Below are 21,471 nucleotides of genomic sequence, written 5' to 3'. Positions count from 1 at the left end.
ATGTTAGTTTGTTTTTTGCGATGTGTTCCATGTCTACTAGGACGTGGTCTGACACCACACAACTCAACTTCTTTAGATTTTCAAGCTGTTCAAAATTACTGTAAGGCCTGTGATGAAAACAACAGATACAACTTCATCTGTTATGAAAAGACAACATATTACAAATTCAGAGAATACTTTTGAACACCTAACAGCCAAACCCATATATTGCCACACTAAGCCCCTTTTTTAAACACCTGAAATCTTCCTTGATCTTACATGTGATTCCAAAATGTAAATGTCAATATTAGGTTTACATGTGTGTCTGTAAAAAAATAACTTGAGAAAAGTACACACACCATAACTCTGATTTAGATTTCAAGTGGTATTTGTCTTTCTGTTTAGTAAAGGATTAAGGAATTGAGAGTCTGAAATACTGTTTTGATAGCATTGAAGATTGAAAAGCGCAGGCAAGCCCAAGCTCCAGATTCACTTGGCTGCTTAAATACTTTGCTTCAAAGCTGACCTGGAGGGACCACTCTCACTTCGGCTGTGAGGAAAACCCGTTTTCTGCAACGCCAACTTGTTTCTCAAGTGGCTATATTTTTATTGTTTGTTTTAGATCCATAATTTCTTTCAAGCAGTGAGCCTTTCTATTCTTGCAACAATGCATACATTCCTCAGAATCTTTTTTGTTTTCTTTTTCAAAACAATGTGGCTGGTTAGCCTGCTTAATTAACAAGCTAAACCAATCTACATGCTTTGGGCTTTGAATTCTTAGCTACAGTTGATGACATTATTATTATTATTATTATTATTATTATTATTATTATTATTATTATTATTATTATTTATTTCTTAGCAGACACCCTTATCCAGGGTGACTTACAGTCATGAACATATACGTTAGATCACATTAGACCAAACTAGATCAGACATTAGATCAAAATAGATCAGTTACCATGTAAATGGTCGTATTGTCCCTGTGATTGATTACGCTGTGTCATTTTTGCATACATATTTGTAAAATGCCTGATGCTGGGATAGTAAAATGGATCAACACTGAATACATGTGGCTATAACTTGTTGTTATGTTGATGAATATTCAAACATCATAATTGATCCCTGAAATACAATTCTAAAACGTATGACATAAGGATGGACACATGCACCTGAATGAGCTTGGTGCAGTGAATAAGATTTTCCAGACAGATTCTTAAATATGATGGACTTACGTATTGTAGCTCCTTGAATAAAGTCCCATTGTAGTACATGTATTATTCAATACACCTAACAGTCAGCTCAAGCTACTGTCATAACAACAGCACATTACAGTTAATGTTCTCCTCTGGTAAATAAAAAGAACCCTCTCATATAATCTCATCTATTTGCATAAACCAATAAAGCTGCTTTGTCTGTGGTGAACCAAAAAATACCAGCTATACAAACAAAAAGCAATCAAATGCTACTCTGTTCTATTAGATCTGTTGGATTCTTATCTTTTATATAAAGCACACTGGTTGTGTCTATAATACTTGGTTTACAGTTATTAAAGACAGCAAGCTACACTAATTCCATTCCAAGCTCTTCAAAACATCTCTCTAATGGACTTTGTTCTGACATATAAAGGCTATTACTAGAACTGTGATTACTGATATTAGTCAGCGATGGAATTATAACTCAAGGGACGACGTCTGTCTGATAGAAACTTCTAGCTGTATCTGTAATCTCTGTGAAAAATAAGTACTCTTCTCTACCTTATTAAACCACCTGTAACCAATATGAAGTCCAGGACATATCTTGTTTTCAGCAAACATTTCAGCCATATTCACACACGTTTTGAGCTATATGAATGATAATGTGTTATTAAATTTTGCTTTTGATTTCCCTTAGAATGAAACATGAAACGATCAAAGACACCAGATTTTATTTTAAAATAAGCAAATTATCTAAAATATGTGTTTTATTTAAAATAAGAAATGCTGTAAAGTGCATGGGGTGCTTATCCTACAGTGTGACAATTCGCAGGGCAGTGCACGCTGTTTAGGAACTAACTGCTCAGGCAGTGTAGACTTGGATTGGACACACAAAAGTATTTTTCAATACACTGACACTGAAAAAAATGACCTTCACAATATTTTAACCCAGTTGTATCAATACTGTCGGGTGGCAAAATTAAAAGAAATTGCATAAGTAACAAAGACACTTACAGAGCACAGATTTACCAACTAAGAATCCCTGGGGTGATGTGGTTAAAAGATTATCCAGTTGAGCACAACATAGGGATTATTAATAGCTGTCAATTGTAAAGATCTATTAAATTCCTTAAAACTTTTTGTTATTTACTTTTGTTTTTACTAATATAATTAATGATCAATGTAATCAGTATAGCTTTTATAAATGTATATGCTGTAATTGAGCTATTATTATATATTATGGTGTCAAAACAAACATGAATTACTTTCAGATTACAGTTTTCAAGGTAGTTTCTACAGAAACCCCTGCTGAGAATACTGGGGTTGCCTCTGAGAATTCTCCATTATTGCCCAAAAGAAAGAATTAGGACTCTCAGGGCCATATGTTCAAACTGTTTCCTCCCGTCTTTAATTAACTCCTATTTTTTGAATGAGGTCAAATGTCTGTTAATTTTACAAAACTAGAACCAACCAACCAAGTAATAGAATCCAAGTTCTCTTAAGCACTTTCACAGTGTTAGTTTCTCATTTTCAAACATTTATATCATTTTTTCTCCTTCCAAAAATAGGAGTTAATTAAACACTGGAGGTAATGCTTTGAAAATATGGCCCTCCATATGGTATGACTAATTAATTGTGGAAACTGCATTTCAAATTGTATCGATGGAGAACACAACTACAAAACAAAAACATCTATGAAATAGCATTTACAATTTAAGGATTATGCTGTGAACAGCTCCTTAATGCAACTCACTGAGTTTAGACTTGTTTTAAAATCATTAACTGCAGCCCTCAGTATACAGTGTTTGTCACTCACAAGTCTCTAGCCCCATACATTGTCTTCCAAGATAATTGTTTCTGTGACAACTACATGCTAATCTGTGCAATATAAAACCATTTTTATATGAACACATAATACATCATATATTGTATGCAGAGTTGTATTCATAAAAGGTGATTTTGTCAAATGCTCAAAAAAGGCAAGTTAAAAATAGGGGACTTATGTACCAAGGGTATGAAAACCTAACAATGCAGGAGTTCAAGCAACAAGAGACCTTCTATAGAGATTTGTCATGCTGGTGATAAGCTTGCAGCTTCACCAAGGGAAAGGGGTGTGTATTTAAATCTTCAATTATGATTACGAGGTCAATATACCACAGATCATTCACTGATTAGTTTTCTAACTACCTCAGAAATTATAAGTGAATAATTTGTAGACATGTTGATTACAGCATACTATACTTTTCCTATCCATTTTTAAAAAAATGTACTTAATGGCTTTTCCTTATTTACTGCATTAGTCACTCGATTGGACTCCAATTATAGTGAGTGAATACCCCCCTCGTAATGGGCACCTACCATTGTATAATTGTGAGCCACTTTGTGTAGATCTGTGCAGCCCTGTGCATGAGCAAATGAACGGATTCCCAGGCAGTTGGAGGGATGGAGCTGCTTCATCAGGAACCGGCAACAGGCCTCCACAACCTGGGAGAGCTGAAGAAGGCAGGCTGTGGACAGCAAGCTCTCAATGTTGTCTTCTTTAAGCTCCAGACGACCTAAGAAATAGGAAATGTAAAGGAGTCCCCTAATTGCATATCTGCTCCCCCAGGGCCATACACTATATATATATATATATATATATATATATATATATATATATATATATATATATATATATATATTCAGCAATCTCCATTGTACCAAGATGTTTTCAAATGCTTAATAATAGGTAATGCTGTGAGGTTAGTAATAGACCATTATAGGAAGTCAATGACAACTTGCAGAGTTGTCTCAGGTGCAGAACACTCCCTCAGCACTTTTCAGGAGCTCATTACCTGTGTACGCATACTGCACCAGAGCCCACAGTGCGTTTGCATCCACACCTTCCATCTTAATTTCTTCTTGTTTTGCCTCCTGCACATCATTGGTAAACATGGCAGCAAAGTAGTCAGAAACTGAGGAAAGAACCAACCTGGGAAATCAAAATGGGTAAAAAAACAAATAAAAATTGAGCCGATATGAAACAACTTTCCACTAATGATTTTAATTTTTTTTTCATCCTATTATCCCCTGGTGTCAGTATATTGAAGAAAGCATTGTTTGTTTGAGAAACCATTTCCATGCTCCAGTAGCCCTCCTGCACATACAGTAAATAATTATTTTACAGCAATGATCCTTTTCAAAGCTGTGTGTTTTGCCTATCTGATATTTTAAAATAGGGAACATTTTCCATACAATGTCACTACTGTGCAAAAGCTGTAAAAATATTTTTTTTCAGTGAACACATATTTTCTACGTTTTCTTTTCCCAATAAAGAGAGACCATTCTGGGCACTCTAGTTCACTGGGGTTTGAGATCTGTCCTCTAAATCACTGCAGGAAGAAAAAAAAATACATAACAACAAGTGCTCTGGCTTTTCTGTTCTGTACCACGTCATGGATCGTTATTGCTGTGTTACCGGTTTGACAATGTGGGCAATAATCCTTACACTAATAGTGCACTAGAGCGGCCATTGATTGAAAAGAGCTTTGAAACAGACAAAGTTATAAAGTGTAAAAGGTTGTCAGGTTGCAGCAAATACGTGGGGACGTGTAACGCTATATTTTTCAGAACTCCGCTACTTACTCTTTAAGGTTCTTGAATTGAAATTCTGTAATACAAACAAAACAAAATGTCCATAAAGATTTCAGCAGACACAAGATAGTATAGTCAAATGATCGTAACATTGGCAGATTAAAATATTGCCAGTGTGTAAATTATTAATATAGGGCTGTAACAGGGGAGATCTGTGCTGACTGTCTGACGTATGCATGGTGCTGTTATTCCCTCAGATCTGCCCCTTTAAAGACGAAAAACGAGCCAGTGGAAGCGCTGCTGCCGGACCAAGCACAGCCGGAGAGGAACAAAACAAAACAAAAGAAAAAAGAAAGAAAAAGGATTTCTTTTTAGTAGCAGGGAAAAACTTGGGCAGGACCCTGGAAAGTATCTGCATAGCAGGCTGAGGGAATAGGTGAGCATAGGACGGAGACCTAGGCCGTGCGGATAGTGACGGTCGGGGTAAAGCTGCAGAGTGTATTTTGTAGTTTGTTAAAAGTGTTTTATTTTCTTTTTCTTTGTACCTTCTGTTTTTGCATCTGCCGTGTTTCATTTACCACTGCTGGTATTTGAGACTGGCAGACACTGATTGAAATTGGACAGGCTTGTTTAGAGGCATACTGTTACTCTGTCTGCTGCAGAACATAACTATAAAAATCCAGCATGTGAAACGGTTTGCGCCATCACTCCTGTGCATGGGTCTGTACCCCACTTGGTCTAGGTTTGCCAGATATCCAGAGTAACGTTCAATTCCTGCAGATTACCAAGAGATGGCTCCTGCAATGAAGTGGTCCAGCAGATGGTGTACTGTAAATCCGAGTTCATATCAGGAAGCTGTTTCCTTACATCCCCATATCAATTGTGTCATCAGCAGGGATCCTAGGAATCCGTTTGCTGCGGAGTAACATGGAAAAATGTGGAATTTATATTATAACACAGAAACACGTGGATTTTCTGTCAGATTTTTTTTTTTACACTTGTGGAGGGACAAAAACATGCAAGGCTTTTTTGTTTGTTTGATAATAACCAAACAAATAAAAAAGCCCACAACACCTCAAGAGGGCTCGACAGTGATTCTGGTATTCCAGCATCACCCTTCTCCCGCCCCTCTCCCACCCCACTCAACTCAGACCAGCTTACTTGCCCGTACATCAGCGTTGCTTTCTTTCTATTGTGTTTGAGATCCCCAGCCAGAATCTTTCCATCTCAACCACAGCCAGTCGCTGCTCCTTTCTGCTGCTTCAGATAAGTTCTTCACTGTGCGAGCAACTCTTGACCACTGAACCCGACATCTCTGAGAAACTGGGTTGTAGAGTGTGCCGCAAATCCTCGACAACCCACCCGGACTCTCAATCCTCGCTGTTCCGCTTCAGCAGCTAGTTGAGCATACCGAAGTTTCTTACTCTCATACGCCGCATCCACAGCATCCTCCCATGGCACTGTTAACTCTACCAGATGAACAAGGTGTGCTGATCCAGACCACAAGACAATGTCCGGTCGAAGGTTAGTGATGGCAATCTCAGGTGGAAAAATAAGCCGTTGACCAACATCTGACAGCATTTTCCAGTCTCTAGCAGCTTCCAGTTGTCCTGGGCGAGGCTTGGTTTTAAAACCTTTTCTTGGTGGTTGCTCTGCTGGACGGAGGAATATTGTCTTTTGTGTGTAATGCTTTGATGGAACTGGTGGCAACTTATTGGTCTTGTTACGCTTGTCTTCCAATGCTAAGGCCAAACATCGCAGCACCTGGTCATGGCGCCAAGTAAACCGTTCTTGGTTAAGATCCACCTTGCATCCTGTCAAAATGTGCCTTAATGTTGCAGGTGATGAACACAAAGGACATGAGGGATCCTCACCCACCCAGAGGTTTAGGTTATGTGCTGATGGGAGAACATCATATGTTGATCTGATGAGGAAACTGATCTTGTTCTGTTCCACTGTCCATAGGTCTTGCCAGCCGATCTTGCATTGTTCCACACTCTCCAATCTCATCCATTCTCCCTGCATTGCCTGGGAAACGGCCTTTACACACCTCATCCTCTCCTCCTGCTTTTGCACCTCGTTGACTACCAGCTTCCTCCGTTGAGCTGGGGTTGCCTTATGCCATGTAGGAGGAGCTGAACTGAGACCAAGACCCCCTCTACCATGCTCAACTTGCCTTATGATATCACCAATTCGAAGGGCAGCCTTTGCATCCTCCACAGCTTTCTTTGCCGCCCACTTTCTTCCAGTTTTCAACACAGGTGTTGCCTCCCTTACGCATTTGTCGCGTGACTCTACTAATGTAATTTCCAGTCGGACCTTGGCACACTTAAACTCCTCGGTTAGAGCGGTGACTGGTAGCTGCAGTATTCCTTTACCATAAAGTCCCACTCTGCTGAGGCAGCGTGGAACTCCCAACCATTTCCTGACGTATGAACTGATTAAAGCTTCCAGCTTCTCAACTGTTGTCAAAGAAACATCGTACACAGTCAGTGGCCACAGCAGTCTTGGCAGTAGACCAAACTGAAAGCACCAGAGTTTCAGTTTGCCTGGTAAAGCGCTGCTGTCTATGCTCTTCAACCCTTCCGCTGCTTGTTGTCTAACTTCTCCCACACGAACTGTGTCCTTTAGATCCCCGTCGTACCATCTCCGAAGACTTTTCAGTTGCTTCTCAGACACTGTTGGTATTGCCTCATTAATGTAGAAGCTTTTATCTACTACTTTACCTTTAATTATAGAGATGCTGGAGGATGTTATGGTTGCTGAGGCTGGAGCGGTAGTGGGACCTCGTCTTCCCCTTGTTCTACGACAGTCTCAGTCAGGACTTCAATGTCAGGACGTGAGGCCAGGGGAAGCAAATCAGCGTACCATCACGGCTCTGCCTATTCAGCAGAAGGCTGATTTGGCCACCTTGCAGGCCCAGGACCCTGTAATTGGACGTTTCTGTGATTTTTGGAGACGGGGTTATGGACCGGACCATGCCAAGAGAACACAGCTGTTAAAGCCAGTGTTGGAAATGTTGCGTCAGTGGGAACGGATTGAGCAAAAGCAAGATGTGCTGTATCGTGCTGCATATCCTTCAGGAGGAGGTAAGAAGTTTTTACAACTTTTACTCCGTGAAATTCTTAAGAAAGAAGTGCTTACTAGTTTACATGATGACCATGGCCATCAAGGGGTGGAGCAAACTATGCACCTGATTCGACAGAGGGTATTTTGGCCAAGTATAGGGAAGGATGTTAAGCACTGGTGTGAACAATGCATTCGATGTACATTGTCCAAGGCGGTTCAGCCGAAGATTAGAACCTTTATGGGGAATTTACTTGCTTCAAGGCCCCTAGAAGTGTTGGCGATTGACTTTACTGTATTGGAGCCCTCTAGTGATGGTAGGGAAAATGTTTTAATAATGACAGATGTGTTTTCAAAGTATACGCAGGCAGTGCCAACTCGGGATCAGCGAGCTAGTACGGTGGCTGAAGTATTAGTCCAGGAGTGGTTTTATCGTTTTGGAGTGCCTGAGAGAATTCATTCAGATCAAGGAAGAAACTTTGAGAGCACCTTGATTTACCAGCTCTGCCAACTGTATGGGGTGCAGAAGAGTCGGACGACTCCTTACCATCCTGAGGGGAATGGCCAATGTGAGAGGTTTAATCGCACTCTCCATGACCTCTTGCGGACACTCCCTCCAGAGAAGAAACATCGCTGGGCTGTTCATCTCCCCCAAATGTTGTTTGCTTATAATACGTCGGTTCATCAGAGTACTTGTCAGTCTCCTTACTCTCTGTTGTTTGGAAGAAAACCTCATCTGCCTATAGATTCTCGGCTTGGAGTTAGAGAAGTGGAGCCAGCCGGGGGTACTGTGGAGGACTGGCTAGCAGAACATCAAGAGAATTTGCAAACAGTTTTTGGGGAGACTCGAAAGCACCTGTTGGATGCGGCACAGCGGAGGGCGAGAAGGCATAACGAGAAGGTCCGGGATGTGAGGATAGAGGAAGGGCAATTGGTTTACTTGAAGAACCACAGCAGCAGAGGACGGAATAAAATTCAGGATATTTGGAACCCTATGGTGTATAAAGTGGTACAGTCCCCTAAAGGACAGGGGGCAGTTTATTCTGTTGCCCCTGTGGATGGAACTGGGACAGTTCGGCATGTCCATCGAGGGGAGTTAAGACCACTTCATCCCAATGTGGTGGAAGTAATGTCACCTGCTGTAGACCGGCACCATAAGGGTGCAAGAGCACCAGGTAGTCGATGTGTAGCTGTGTTTTGGTGTTCCTGTGTTCCCGTGGTTCCCCCTGTGACGAGGTAAGCCGGTTGCACTATTGTTTTGCTCCCTCTTAATCTTTATGTGCAGTACTCTTTTGGTGTCCTGGTTTTATGGTATTGTTATTGGTATATTGTAGGGCGAGTCGGCGGATATTCTTTTGGACGTCAGTATTCCGGACTCTCCCGAGGTAATGGAAACTGTGTTTTCAATGTAATTGCTGTGTTAGATTTGTTGTGGTGGTGCTGCGTAACAAGGTTTCTTTTGTTATTGTAGGAAGTGGAACGCCGCCAGCCACTGTTTCTGGTAGTTGTCTTTCCCTGTGTTTATCTTGCACATTATTGTCCCCTTTTTGTTTTAGTTTGTGTATACGCACGTTTTTATTTGTCTTTACAGTTTTAATAGTATCGTGTGGCGTTTAGCTAGCTTTTAGTGTGTGTCTATAGGAGCTGCGAGGGAAAGCGTCGCTATTGTAGTTGCTCTGCTCTACAGAGCATTGAACGCTTAGGCAAGTTGGGTGCTGGGTTGTGTTTTCTTTTTGAATTGTGCAATACGCTTCTTTACAGCGATGTTTCTGCGCATGCGCCAGCGAACGGGACAGTGCTCAGAAAACAGCATTTTTCATAATAACTACGTATTGTCATAATTTGCTAATATTGTCATTTTCTCCAAAAGGCTTTGGGCAAATGTGAAATCTACTTCAAAAGTTGTATGCATTTTTTAACATGGCGAAAACCAGCAACATTTCGTACTCCTGCATTAACAATTTTTTTGCCTAACGCGCACAGTGAGACGGAAGTCTCCTTAGAAAATCAACGGAGGCAATCTTGTTAAATAGAATATCTTTTGAAACGCCCTTCTAAATATTATTGGCTGAAGCAGTTAGAAAGGTTGCAGTGTTTTCTCACAGTGCGAGATTGACAGTTGGAAGTTTGTCTTTGTTGGGAAGTTTGTCTGGTTGATTGGAAATGTGCATGTCTGTACAGCCTTTTGTATTAATGAATTGACAAATTAATTAATGAATTTAGATGAATTAACAAATACGTTTAGGAATTAGTGTATGAATTGACAAATTTATGGACAAACTGCTGGACAAATTGACCAATTCACGAATTGACAAACAAATTGACAAATTCACGAATTGACAAACAAATTGACAAACTAACGGCTGGATAGTTTTGGCACAAATGGCGCTCCATAGATACCGCTGTACAAAAGAGCCAGCTCCTTTGCAAGGAGCGTATATCGTGCTTATGTCTTCGTGTGTGATTACGTCACCTACTAGCCCTGCTACTGCCTTCTCCCGTGCAGGCTACAGTATTATTACAGTCTTTTTATATGCAGTGGTTGACAAGGATACGGTATGCAAAACGTTGGAAAATGAACAAGCAGAAGTACAAATTTGTATTTAAAAATGGAATTAGATCTACCATTGTTAACAACAACAACAACAACAACAACAACAACAACAACAACAACAACAGTTAAATCTACTAAAAGATATCAGAGAGGGACCCGGCAATTATTTGAAGTTTTACGTTATTATTTTTGTTTTTCGCTTTCTGTGTTTTTGAAGGAGAGTACTGTGCAATATAAACGGGTACTGTCTACAGCAGGGGAAAGAGATACAGTCCAGCCTGCTGCAACTACTCAACCCTACACTAACCTGCTTTTTATAATTAATGATTTAGTATTGAATAGCTGGATGGTTGTGAATTAATTAGTGTTGTTTTAATTAAATTAACTAGTGCTTGTTAATTATTTTAACTAGTCGTTGGTTTTATTAATTGTTGATGCTTGAGTAGATTTTCCCATGCTATTATTTTGACCATTACTATGGTCTTAGGGCGTAATTCCCTTCGTGCTGTAGTCGGCTACTTTCACGTTATTGGCGCAGTTGCCAAGGCGCCCGTCCCTTACCATCGTGGCATTGTTTTGTTTTTTTTTCCAACAGGGAACTATTTGTAATTATAAAGTGAAAAAAAAAATAAAATAAACTAGTTTGTTTTATTGGTTAATGGCACTGGTAAGTTGCTTAGAATTTGAAAGTGTAACAAGTTGTATTTTATTTGTTTATTTAGCAGATGCATTTATCCAAAGCGACTTACACCACTGTAATGCAAGATTACAGTTCAAGAATAATTAAAGTTATAAACTAAAATATAACAGAGACACAACAAGTATAACAAGAACAACAATAAATACTTCATGTGTTAAATATTACTGTTTGTGTGTCTTATAATGTGGCAGGGAAAACTCATTTTAGCCTTTTATTTTACCCGTGGAATAACGCATTTATTATTTTTTTTTATTTTTTAATCTTTTTTTTGGGGGGGGGGGGGGGGGGGGGACTAGGATCCCTGCTTATCAGACTTGCTATATTGATCTTTAAATCTGTGCATATTCTAGGAGTATCATACTGGCCTGCAATCTAGAAATATAAATCAAATAACACCTGTACTGACTCCAATGCCCTGGCACTTTCATAGGCACCCAATATAACATCTATAGATCTCCATTTCATACCATCCAGGACCCTACTCTACAGCTTCAGAATACAATAGAAAACGCTGGTTCAGCAGGGAAAGGCACAAAATGAATCCTTCAGTACATGTGCTAAGAGTTATATTAAGTAGACTGATTTCCAATCTGCTTTGCTTTCTACCTGAACAGCTTTTTTCCCATGGGGGTTACAAAACAACTCAATTTCGATTTTCTTTTTTCTAGACATTTCCTCTGCCATTCACGGAAGAGATTTTGAGACTATTTTTCTATTTCAAACACAATTTGAATCTGTATATTGTAATGAAATATTTATTTTCACTCCTAAGGGGAAAGGGTCTGTGTCTGACTGACAGAATCTATTTTCAACTCAGCTTGCGGTATTTCAGCCCTGCCTCACATGAAGCAGTTAACAAGAGAACACAACCACGCCTGAAACCCCAGAAGAGAAAATAAACCAGGAGGAGAGGGTCGGGGGGTGGTGGGGTGGAGTGCTTTCATGTAAAAATCAACAACAAATAAATACAATACAAACACAGCCGAATGGCCATTTTAACTATAACAAGAACAAAGCATCCCTTTAGTATCGTGTAAAGGGAATGCCACCGCGGATGGATGGTTTGTATACATGATGAAACAGAGATGAGAAGTGGTTGTAAAGGTAAAGCTGTACATGCTGTATACAGTATTGCGCTTGTTTATGGTGTTTTAAATTGAGGCCACAGCATTCTTTTGCTCGATATCAATTGTGAAAGAAGAGATTTAAAAAAAAACAACACATGTGTACCAAATTTCAAGATAATAGCATTCTATAGATTTGATATGGCCATAGGATAAATTAAACATTTGAAAACGCCAAAAAATGGACAACTGCTGAGAAGTTGTTTTGCCAGTATATGCTTGTCTCAGAATAAACTAATTTATAACTAGAAATACACCAATGTTCCATGACTTTTTTTTTTTTAATCCCTTCAAGGCATTGTGATTCTTTAGATATCTGTCCAAGCTTGTTATACAGCCATCACCAATGCCTTGAATCTGGGTTATTTATAGTCTAAAATTAAAAGATCCACGGTACACAGCGTTGGTTTGATTTTCGGACTTGTCTTGTTGAATTTTGCTATGATGTAATACTTTGTTAAATAAAGAGGTAAACATAGTTTAGTTGTATGAAAGAGTTAACATTTTAAGTTTTGAAAATCTATGTAAGATACAGTAATATGTTTTGGGGACATGCAATATGAAATTGAGGAGTACAATGAAAATATGAAATAGGTGTTTTTATAGGATCAGTATTTTCCATTTTTGTGTGATTGTGAGTATAGGATCAGAGTTAGACAGCACAGTAGAAAAAAAGCTGGAAAATATCATTATTCTGTGCAGTATATTTATGTACCTTTTTAAAATGAATTTAATTAAATTAATTTTTTTCACCTGTGAGCTGGAATCTTGCGGTCACCTGCCACCAGCACCACGTCACACAGCTGCTTGTGCCTCAGATAGTTCTCCATCTTCTTAAAGGTCTGCTCCGCATGTTTCAGTGCCTGGAAGTATTCGTCTGGGGCACACGTCTCCATAGGGTGGCATGAGGACAGAGTTTGACTGCTATTGGAGGTCCTGCATTGAGAAGAACTGCAAACTTAAGTCTAAAAAGGAGACTTGCCTACTGTACTTATCTTTGCAGAAAACAAAAGATACATCTGATAATATTATTATGAGGAAAAATGTACATTACATTATAAAGATGTAATTGACATTATAAGCAAGAGTGCTACTTTAAGTTATAATACATTGTAACAGAATAAAACAGCAGAACAAAGTATGAATAATTGCTTGGGTTTAACTTACTAAAGGAGGGATATTGTTTTGAAAATTTAACATTAGACAAATGAACATTAATGGCAAGTAGTAACTTACCAACTAAGTGATACTAAGACTGTAATCAAACTTAAATTGGCAGTTTATAGGATAGTAATATTACTACTAATAATAATCTACAGTACAAACACTGTTTCTGGATGAGAAGCAAATCTTTTCAGATTACTGACCTTATACTGAAAACTTGCCTTTTAAAAGTAACTTTACTTTTTCCATTCTTCTATCAGTTTAAATAACTGCATTCATTTTGTATTTGCAGTATATTGTGGTTTGCCTAATTTTATACCAGGAAACTGTGACTATGAACTCCAGCTGTGATAATACAGAAGATATAGAACTGTTCCTGTGTGTTAAATTGATAACTTGACCGAGTTGGATGACAGGTTTATTAAAATGAGTCCTTGTTTACTCCAAACGTGTCTGTGCAGGGCAAAGCTCTAGCATTTCTATTGTCATGTTTATATTTCTAGAGAACTTGTCCAAATGTGGTGAAACTTGGTAAGGACATTCTTTATCGCATGTTATTAAATATATCACAATCTGGGGGTGTATGGAGGCTGTGACTGTCTCTGTATGTTACACGTACATTTTTATAAATAAATACAGCACTTATTTAATTGTAGTGGAACTTGATTTAAACATAAAAGTAATAAACACTCCCTAAAACCATGCTCGGGCATTTGCTAAGCTCTAGCTCCGAACGAAGTGCCACAACCCTGTTTGTGAATCACCCGACTCTCCATGCTGTAATGTTGAAACATCTTTTCTAGTTGGGCTATTTAGCAATGGAAATGGAAATTCAATTTATTTCCTGAAATCAAAATTGATATTCAATATATCTTTTGTGCACTGAGAGAATGCTTTCTTTCAGCGTTGCAGAATGTTTTTATTTCAGTTACATTCCGTATTCCAATGTCCATTCGTTTCTTTGCATTCTGTATCTGTTTGACATGACTTCCTCCATAAAAAGAAACAAACTCCCCCACCCCCCCCAAAAAACCCCAGATGTGGCCGTTAAAATGTATTATTCAACAGTGTATCAGCCTGCCACACTTACATGCCAAATTACTTTCCAAAGGCATATATAAACTGATATACCCTTAGGGAAATCTATTCAGAACAGAATTTGTATTTGTTGCAAAAAGCAAATAGAAATACACACACAGCACAAACTGAAGGAAAATTACACAGATGCCTAGAATTCAAAAGCGAATAAACAGAGACATTTAGATTTGTGTTTCTCTGAAAAACATACCTAAAAGTTGTAATCAACTCTCAAGACCCACATCTCCTCGTCGACTCCTTGTGAAATTATACAGTTGTTCTTAAGGCTCATTTCAGATCAAAAGGACCAAGGGGGATTGTTCAACCCCTTTCGTCGAAGACTTAATGTCAATTAATTATTTTTTGTCCCTTCAAACAAGCTTTAAAATGATACAAAAATAATCTGTATAGGTCATTACTCACATGGAGAAAAATGACTGAAGGAAAATTGCATAGGAATTCTAAATCATGATCCGACAAGTGACATATTTTGCTGTTTTCATTATTTCAAATCTTGTTATCCTAGGAAATGGTACAATTTGGATAATTTGGATTGAGGAGGCTGTGTGGTCCAGTGGTCAAAGAAAAGGGCTTGCAACCAGGAGGTCCCCGGTTCAAATCCCACCTCAGCCACTCACTCATTGTGTGACCCTGAGCAAGTCACTTAACCTCCTTGTGCTCTGTCTTTCATGTGAGACGTAATTGAAAGTGACTGCAGCTGATGCATTGCTCACACACCCTAGTCTCTAAGTTGCCTTGGATAAAGGTGTCTGCTAAATGAACAAACTTCAAAGGGTCCCATTCATATCACAGTATGACCTGCAGCAGATGAGTGAAAACTAGGTACAGTACATTTTTATGTGAACATAAAAATCAGATCCATTATTTATTTATTTTTTCCCATGTGACTTAAATTGTCCTTTGGACTAAAGAGTGGATGATTCATTGGTTACTTTTCTATGACCTTGCAAATGGTGAAGTAGTTTAACTAGTTTGTGGTGTCAAAACTATTACCTTTTTTTTCTATACTGTAGCTTTATTTAAGAATGAGTCACATTTTAAGGCAGAGCAAGATTTTCCAAAATAACCCCACCCAAAACTGTCATACATTATTCATATCATGAAGCAAAACCCATGACATTCAATCAGACACTACTAAATCTTATACTCTGCATTGGGCATACTAATAGTAACCTTAAGTGCCTATCCCTGTTCTTAAATGTAATTTAAGCCTCTGTTTGCATAATTTAAGCCTCTGTTTGCAGACATGACTTCTGAGTCCCATGGATCCCAAATATTGTAATTCTTATAATGCAAAGCATACAGAAAATGTTTTCTTTAATAGCAATCTATATATTTTTTTTAAATATCAAACCTATTAACCTAATAACCTAATTATTATCAAAATATGCAGGTTTTTACAGTCTGTTAAAAGCAGAATTGTCTTTGAATTCTACAATTTGTTTTTTTACTCAAAGAGAACTTTTAAGTCATGGCTAATCCTACCACAAATGGACTACACAGCACCTGGGAATTCTCAGCTAAGAATTCCTATCTCTTTTTCAAGAGTAAAAAAATGTAATGATCAGTTTTGTCCAGCACATCCCCAACACAGCTCAGGCCAAAGTTCAAGTTAAAAAACAACAGCTTTATTAACAAAGCGGCACAGATAACGGACAATTGCCTAGCGCTGCTATTGGCTGGGGTGTTAGTAACACCCTACAGATGGCCAACAGTGCCAAACTTAATGCAGAATGCAAATAGCTTTTGGTACCTAAATGCCAATCAATAGAATAAAGTATTTAAAATATATATGAGTATGTGATGTTTCTTTGCCTACAAGTCTGAAAATGATTGTTATGTATAGGGGTTATTGTATCACAATATAAAATAAACTTGATTATACTGTGTTAGTATTTTAGCAGTATCAGCAATAGAAAAACATGTCTCAGCGAGCTTTCTGTACGTCACTTTATGGAGAGTGTATGTGATGGGTGATATTTACGGTTTCGCTATGATAAAAAATGTATCTGTTCTTCTATTTAAAAATAAATCCATTACAGCATAGCAAATTGCTATTATTGTTAAAACTTCAAGAACACTGATGTTTAGCTTAGTAGTTAGACACGCCATCTTTATTTCACCAAAAGCACTCAAGTTTTGTCGAAAAAGTTATTGATGAAGCAAAAATTGTAAAATCCCACGATATCGCAATATGGAAATTATTATCGATATCAAACAATAGCGATATTATATCAAAATATCAATTTTGGCGTCCGTCAATAGTATTCATCATGTACTGGCACGTTTTTGAGTCTATGCCTCAACCAACAGTAGCTGTAATTCAGTCAAAAATGTCACTCCTAATATAGCATAGAGATCCTATAGGCATGCATGCATTATAATAATTGCTTTACAATATTGTTATCCACTCAGCAAAAACCTAAAATCCTGACGAATGTATTCATACCCAATGTTCATTATATATGCTACTCTACAAGATATTAAGCTAATCTTTTCATATTGTCACTTGAAATCGGTTATGCTCAAAATAATATCATTCAAGTATGTGTGCATGTCCTTGGATAGTTTAAATTAATCTAGAGGGGGACGCCAACAAGTCTCTAAAGGGAAATGAGCACATTGAAACGGCATTAACTAGATTTAGCTATGCATAATAATCTTATCAGTATCACCTTGCCCTTTGTATAAATGTAATTACAGCAGTGTGGAGTAGGGCAGCAGTGTGGAGTAGTGGTTAGGGCTCTGGACTCTTGACCGTAGGGTCGTGGGTTCAATCCCAGGTGGGGGACACTGCTGCTGTACCCTTGAGCAAGGTACTTTACCAAGATTGCTCCAGTAAAAACCCAACTGTATAAATGGGTAATTGTATGTAAAAATAATGTGATATCTTGTAACAATTGTAAGTTGTCCTGGATAAGGGTGTCTGCTAAGAAATAAATAATAATAATAATTACACCAACTGCAGCTACAATGTCAACCCCTCAGAAAATGTTTCAGAGGTAGATAAAGTACTGTCTAGAAACATACTATAGCAGTCAGCTATGGTCATACTTTTTCGTGCCTTTTTATGCTATAATAATGAACAATCTTGTACAGGAACAAGTATTTCAGAAACATACAGTATATATGCCCTACTATAGCTTTAAATACAAAATTAAAGATATCAGTGCTATGAAAAAGTAGATCACCATACAACATACAAATTAAGTACAGTTAGCATGCTGTATCATAAGAAATGATGATGCACAGATAATCAATTACTTACTGTAAATATAGCTTAGCCTTCTGTTACACTCAATATCAAATTGTCCTTACCAAGACATGCAGTACAGATGGAAGCAGGGGATACAATAATTAAAAAATAAGCCATTTTCTTTTTTCTTGCAACTGTTATTTACTAAGTCTAGCATTTTTCCTACAAATATGGTTTTGTACAAAATAAAGCATTGTGATTCAAGTAATGTTTGTTAGCAGTCTCCCTACTACACTGCCTGTTGTTTATGAACATTATCTGTATAACCACTGCAACTAGCCTATATGATGTCCTTTCTGTACATGTTCCTTGTTTATTTGTGTATTTCACCATGCACCATGCTAGCTGTCAGAAATGGCTTAAACTCATCAGTAACTTTTTGTGTGAGATATGTTTGCAGTAAGAAGTGCTAGAATTAGGGCTGCTAATTTGAATGTCTCTATGGATTGTCTGAATGCTATACTGTGGATAGGAGGTGAATGTTGCCGAAGTGTAGGGCTGCAGATCCCCATAGAAACCAGAATTAACACTAGGTAAAGACTACCAGGCTGTATGATGCAGTTACAGTATACCCACCAAACAAATCAACAACACCCACAAAACAGTCAACTGGGATCAACTAGGATTGTGGTCTCATCACAGTTCCCAAAATGAAACAATATTGTTTTGTTTCATTAATAGTTCAAAGTGGACTTGATGATGGACCTAATGCAAGGGAATGTTAGGTTATATATCATAACCTTGTTTCCCTGAAATACAAATGTTATCCATTACCGATTGGGACATATTATTATTATTATTATTATTATTATTTATTATTATTATTTATTTCTTAGCAGACGCCCTTATCCAGGGCGACTTACAATCGACATACCTCTGTGTAGCGAGGATTACCTGAGTCATATGACAAAGCTGCTTGTATGAGCGCGCTCAGCATAAGGCATGAAGACCCCACCCCCGAGGAGATAAGGTGCTGCGCGCAGGAGGGATCAGCGATGATTTTCTATTCAAGCCTGCTGTGTTGGTGTGAACGCAGTGACCTCGAAAGAATTACATTTCTATTTCAGGAAACCAGGGTTATGATATATAATCTAACGTTCCCTTTCAAATATGAAATGTTATCCCAATTGGGATAGTGTACCCAAGCTGTCACAAGTGCAGGACTTGCAGCACTGGCAGATGTGCTGAAAGGGTAGACCGGGAGGCTTCCCTTCGCACTCTAGACCCAAAACCAGGGTTTGGAGGACCGATGACATATGGTCCATAGAACCTAAAAAAGTGTGTGGAGAACCCACAACTCTGTGTGTGTGCTTTAAAGGGTAGACTGAATAGCTACCTTTAGCACTACGATATAAGAACCCTGGGTTTTTGGGGAATCTATGAAATCTAGTGTACAGAAACTAAAAAAGTGTAGGGTAAACCCACACTATGGTATATGTGTGTCAAAGGGTAGACTGAGTGGCTGCACTTAGCACTCTGGTCCTAAAACCAGGGTTATGGGGATCTAAGAAATTCAGTCTATAGAACCTTGTGAAAGTATGGGGGGTTGCCAATACTGCAGCATTACATATGTCAGAGACGGATGCACCCTGAAATAATGCCCAAGAGTTTGCGAGGCCTCTTGTGGAAAACCAGTGACCTTCTCTGGTAGGGACAGGTTGTCTAGATTATAGGCAATTCTGACAGTGTCCGCAATCCACTTGGACAGACGCTTTTTGGACAGGGCTTGTCTGTTGAATTTAGACCCATAGCAGATATATACACGTACAAGGTTTAAGTGAGTGTGACTGAGTTAACCGGATGCAATGTATCTTATTTTGTTTCTATAGACAGGGAAATATCAATTAACGTAAAATAGGGAGATTTGAAATACTAAGAGATTAGACAGAAAGATTAAACCACCCATTAACAAGCTTTTCATACGTTTCTGATCTTGGCCATTCCAGTCCATCTGCCAAGATATAATTTACAGTTATTGATAAAGACTTGATAATTTAACTATCTCAAATGACAGATGGCAAATATCTTATATATTACTGAATCAAGATAATTATACATTAGGGTATACTACACTAGAAAAATATGCATATGCAGGAAGTTTAATGAGAGATTCATATGAATAATAACAATATGAAATCCAAGTCTACACTGCAACAAAGGCATCATCAAATGTGGTACTGGTCCAGTACACCTGTACACACAAGTGGCAAGCACATTCCCTGTACTGTATCAGCTATTCTGCTAGTCAGCTCTATCAACTCTGCTACAGCTCCACATAATTAGCCATCCTGATAAGATCATAAGTCTATTTCAGTAGATCCTGAAACATTTATGTATGCGGCACAAAGGATGACATTAATGCATTAAAGTCCAGTTACCATCTTGATCGGGTAATTGAAAGCAATTTGATGGCCATTATGTGGTCACTCAATATATCTTTGAAAAAAAAAAAAAAACTAGGCCTAAAATGTTACAACAATGGGAAGTGATAAATAATGAAGTGGTTTTACAGTGGATTTTAAAAATAGTTTTAAGTAGTTATACAGTTGAATTTCAAATTCAAGTACAAATCTTTTCCCGTACATATCCCCACTTGAAGGCAGATACTGTAGCTGACCAGCAATAGTGCTGTAGGTAGAATATACTCTAAGAAGAACCTGCTTACTGTTACTGTACTTAATAAGGGTAGAAATAAAATAGAAACAGTCAAAATGATAAATTTCACAGTGTAAAAATATAATTGTCATGTCTGTCATACTCTACCACAGTTTAACTACATTTTAAACTATGTAATTTCAGTACTCCTAAACCAGTACATCAAGAAAGCTGCCACGCTAATCCTAGAAAAACCAAACCTGCAAGAGCTGCTGTCCGAGTCGTTCTCCTCCTCGCTCCCTCCTGCATTCGTGACTTCGTTGCCATCGAGCGCACATGCTCCCTGGCAGTCTTCCGATGTGAGCTCAAACGTGGGCACCTGACAGGGGGGAAAGTTCTGACATTCCTGGTGGCTGGAGGAGAGGTGAGAGCTCATTGGTGCCAAGGGCAAAGGGCAATTCCCTGGGTCTAAAAACTTTATACTGCTGCCACCGCTGCTTGAGGAGCTCCCTGTCGCCCCCCTGCTGCAGAAGTCTTCTTGCTGTGGGCCTTTATCAGAGCTAGTTGGTGGCGGGGACGTGGGATGGCCAAACCACTTCCATCTGATTCGCAAGATCTGCTTCACGTCAAACTCCTTCCTGGAGCCAGACATCCCACCTTGAGAGCTTATATTGTCTAGGTGACAGCACAAACAGCACTGGAAAGGACTTCTTCTGCACCGGAGCAAAAACACTCTCTCTCTATCTCTCTCTCTTCTTCCTCCCTCCCTCGCTCCCTTGCTTGCTCACACTCTCTCTCTCTCTCTCTCTCTCTCTCTCTCTCACACACACACACACACATACAACCACCGCATGCCTGCCTACCTCCTTTTAGCTGATTGAAAAAAAAGAATGCTTTCACATGCCAAAAAACATTTAAAAAAATATTTAAATCCTGTGATATCCAAACTTCAAAACCATAGCAAGAGATGATGGAAATGTATTTAGATAGTGGTGTGCTCAGCCAAGCGGGGGGACTATTCAGCTTAGACTAGAGCAGTCAAACCACTTTCTAGTGCCCTGTTCCTCAACCCCTGACTATCAGCTTTTACAAACACTGACAGCTTTCATTCAGCCCTTTCAAATGGCACGCCACCCCCTCCTTCTAAACCACAAATGACAGAGACA

General features: G+C 38.6%; 1 protein-coding gene across 2 annotated transcripts in view; it reads right to left on the bottom strand.

Moving 5' to 3' along the window:
• The window catches only part of LOC117421452 (kelch-like protein 5), a 33,387-nt gene extending 12,158 nt beyond the window's left edge, over positions 1–21,229 (bottom strand). The window contains exons 1-4 of one of the 2 annotated variants that reach the window (XM_034035915.3): positions 20,566–21,229; positions 12,946–13,128; positions 4,010–4,146; positions 3,534–3,730 (exon numbers count right to left, since the gene is read on the bottom strand). In XM_034035915.3, coding sequence (XP_033891806.3) covers positions 3,534–3,730; positions 4,010–4,146; positions 12,946–13,128; positions 20,566–20,957 — 909 coding nt within the window. In that variant the 5' untranslated portion in view covers positions 20,958–21,229. The remainder of the gene's footprint in view (positions 1–3,533; positions 3,731–4,009; positions 4,147–12,945; positions 13,129–20,565) is intronic. The other variant, XM_034035913.3, reaches the window with a different exon arrangement.
• Positions 21,230–21,471: the final 242 nt, after the last annotated feature.

This window comes from Acipenser ruthenus, chromosome 1 (assembly GCF_902713425.1).
Source record: "Acipenser ruthenus chromosome 1, fAciRut3.2 maternal haplotype, whole genome shotgun sequence".
NCBI classification, from domain to species: Eukaryota; Metazoa; Chordata; class Actinopteri; order Acipenseriformes; family Acipenseridae; genus Acipenser; species Acipenser ruthenus.
This window is presented reverse-complemented; position numbering and strand designations above follow the sequence as displayed.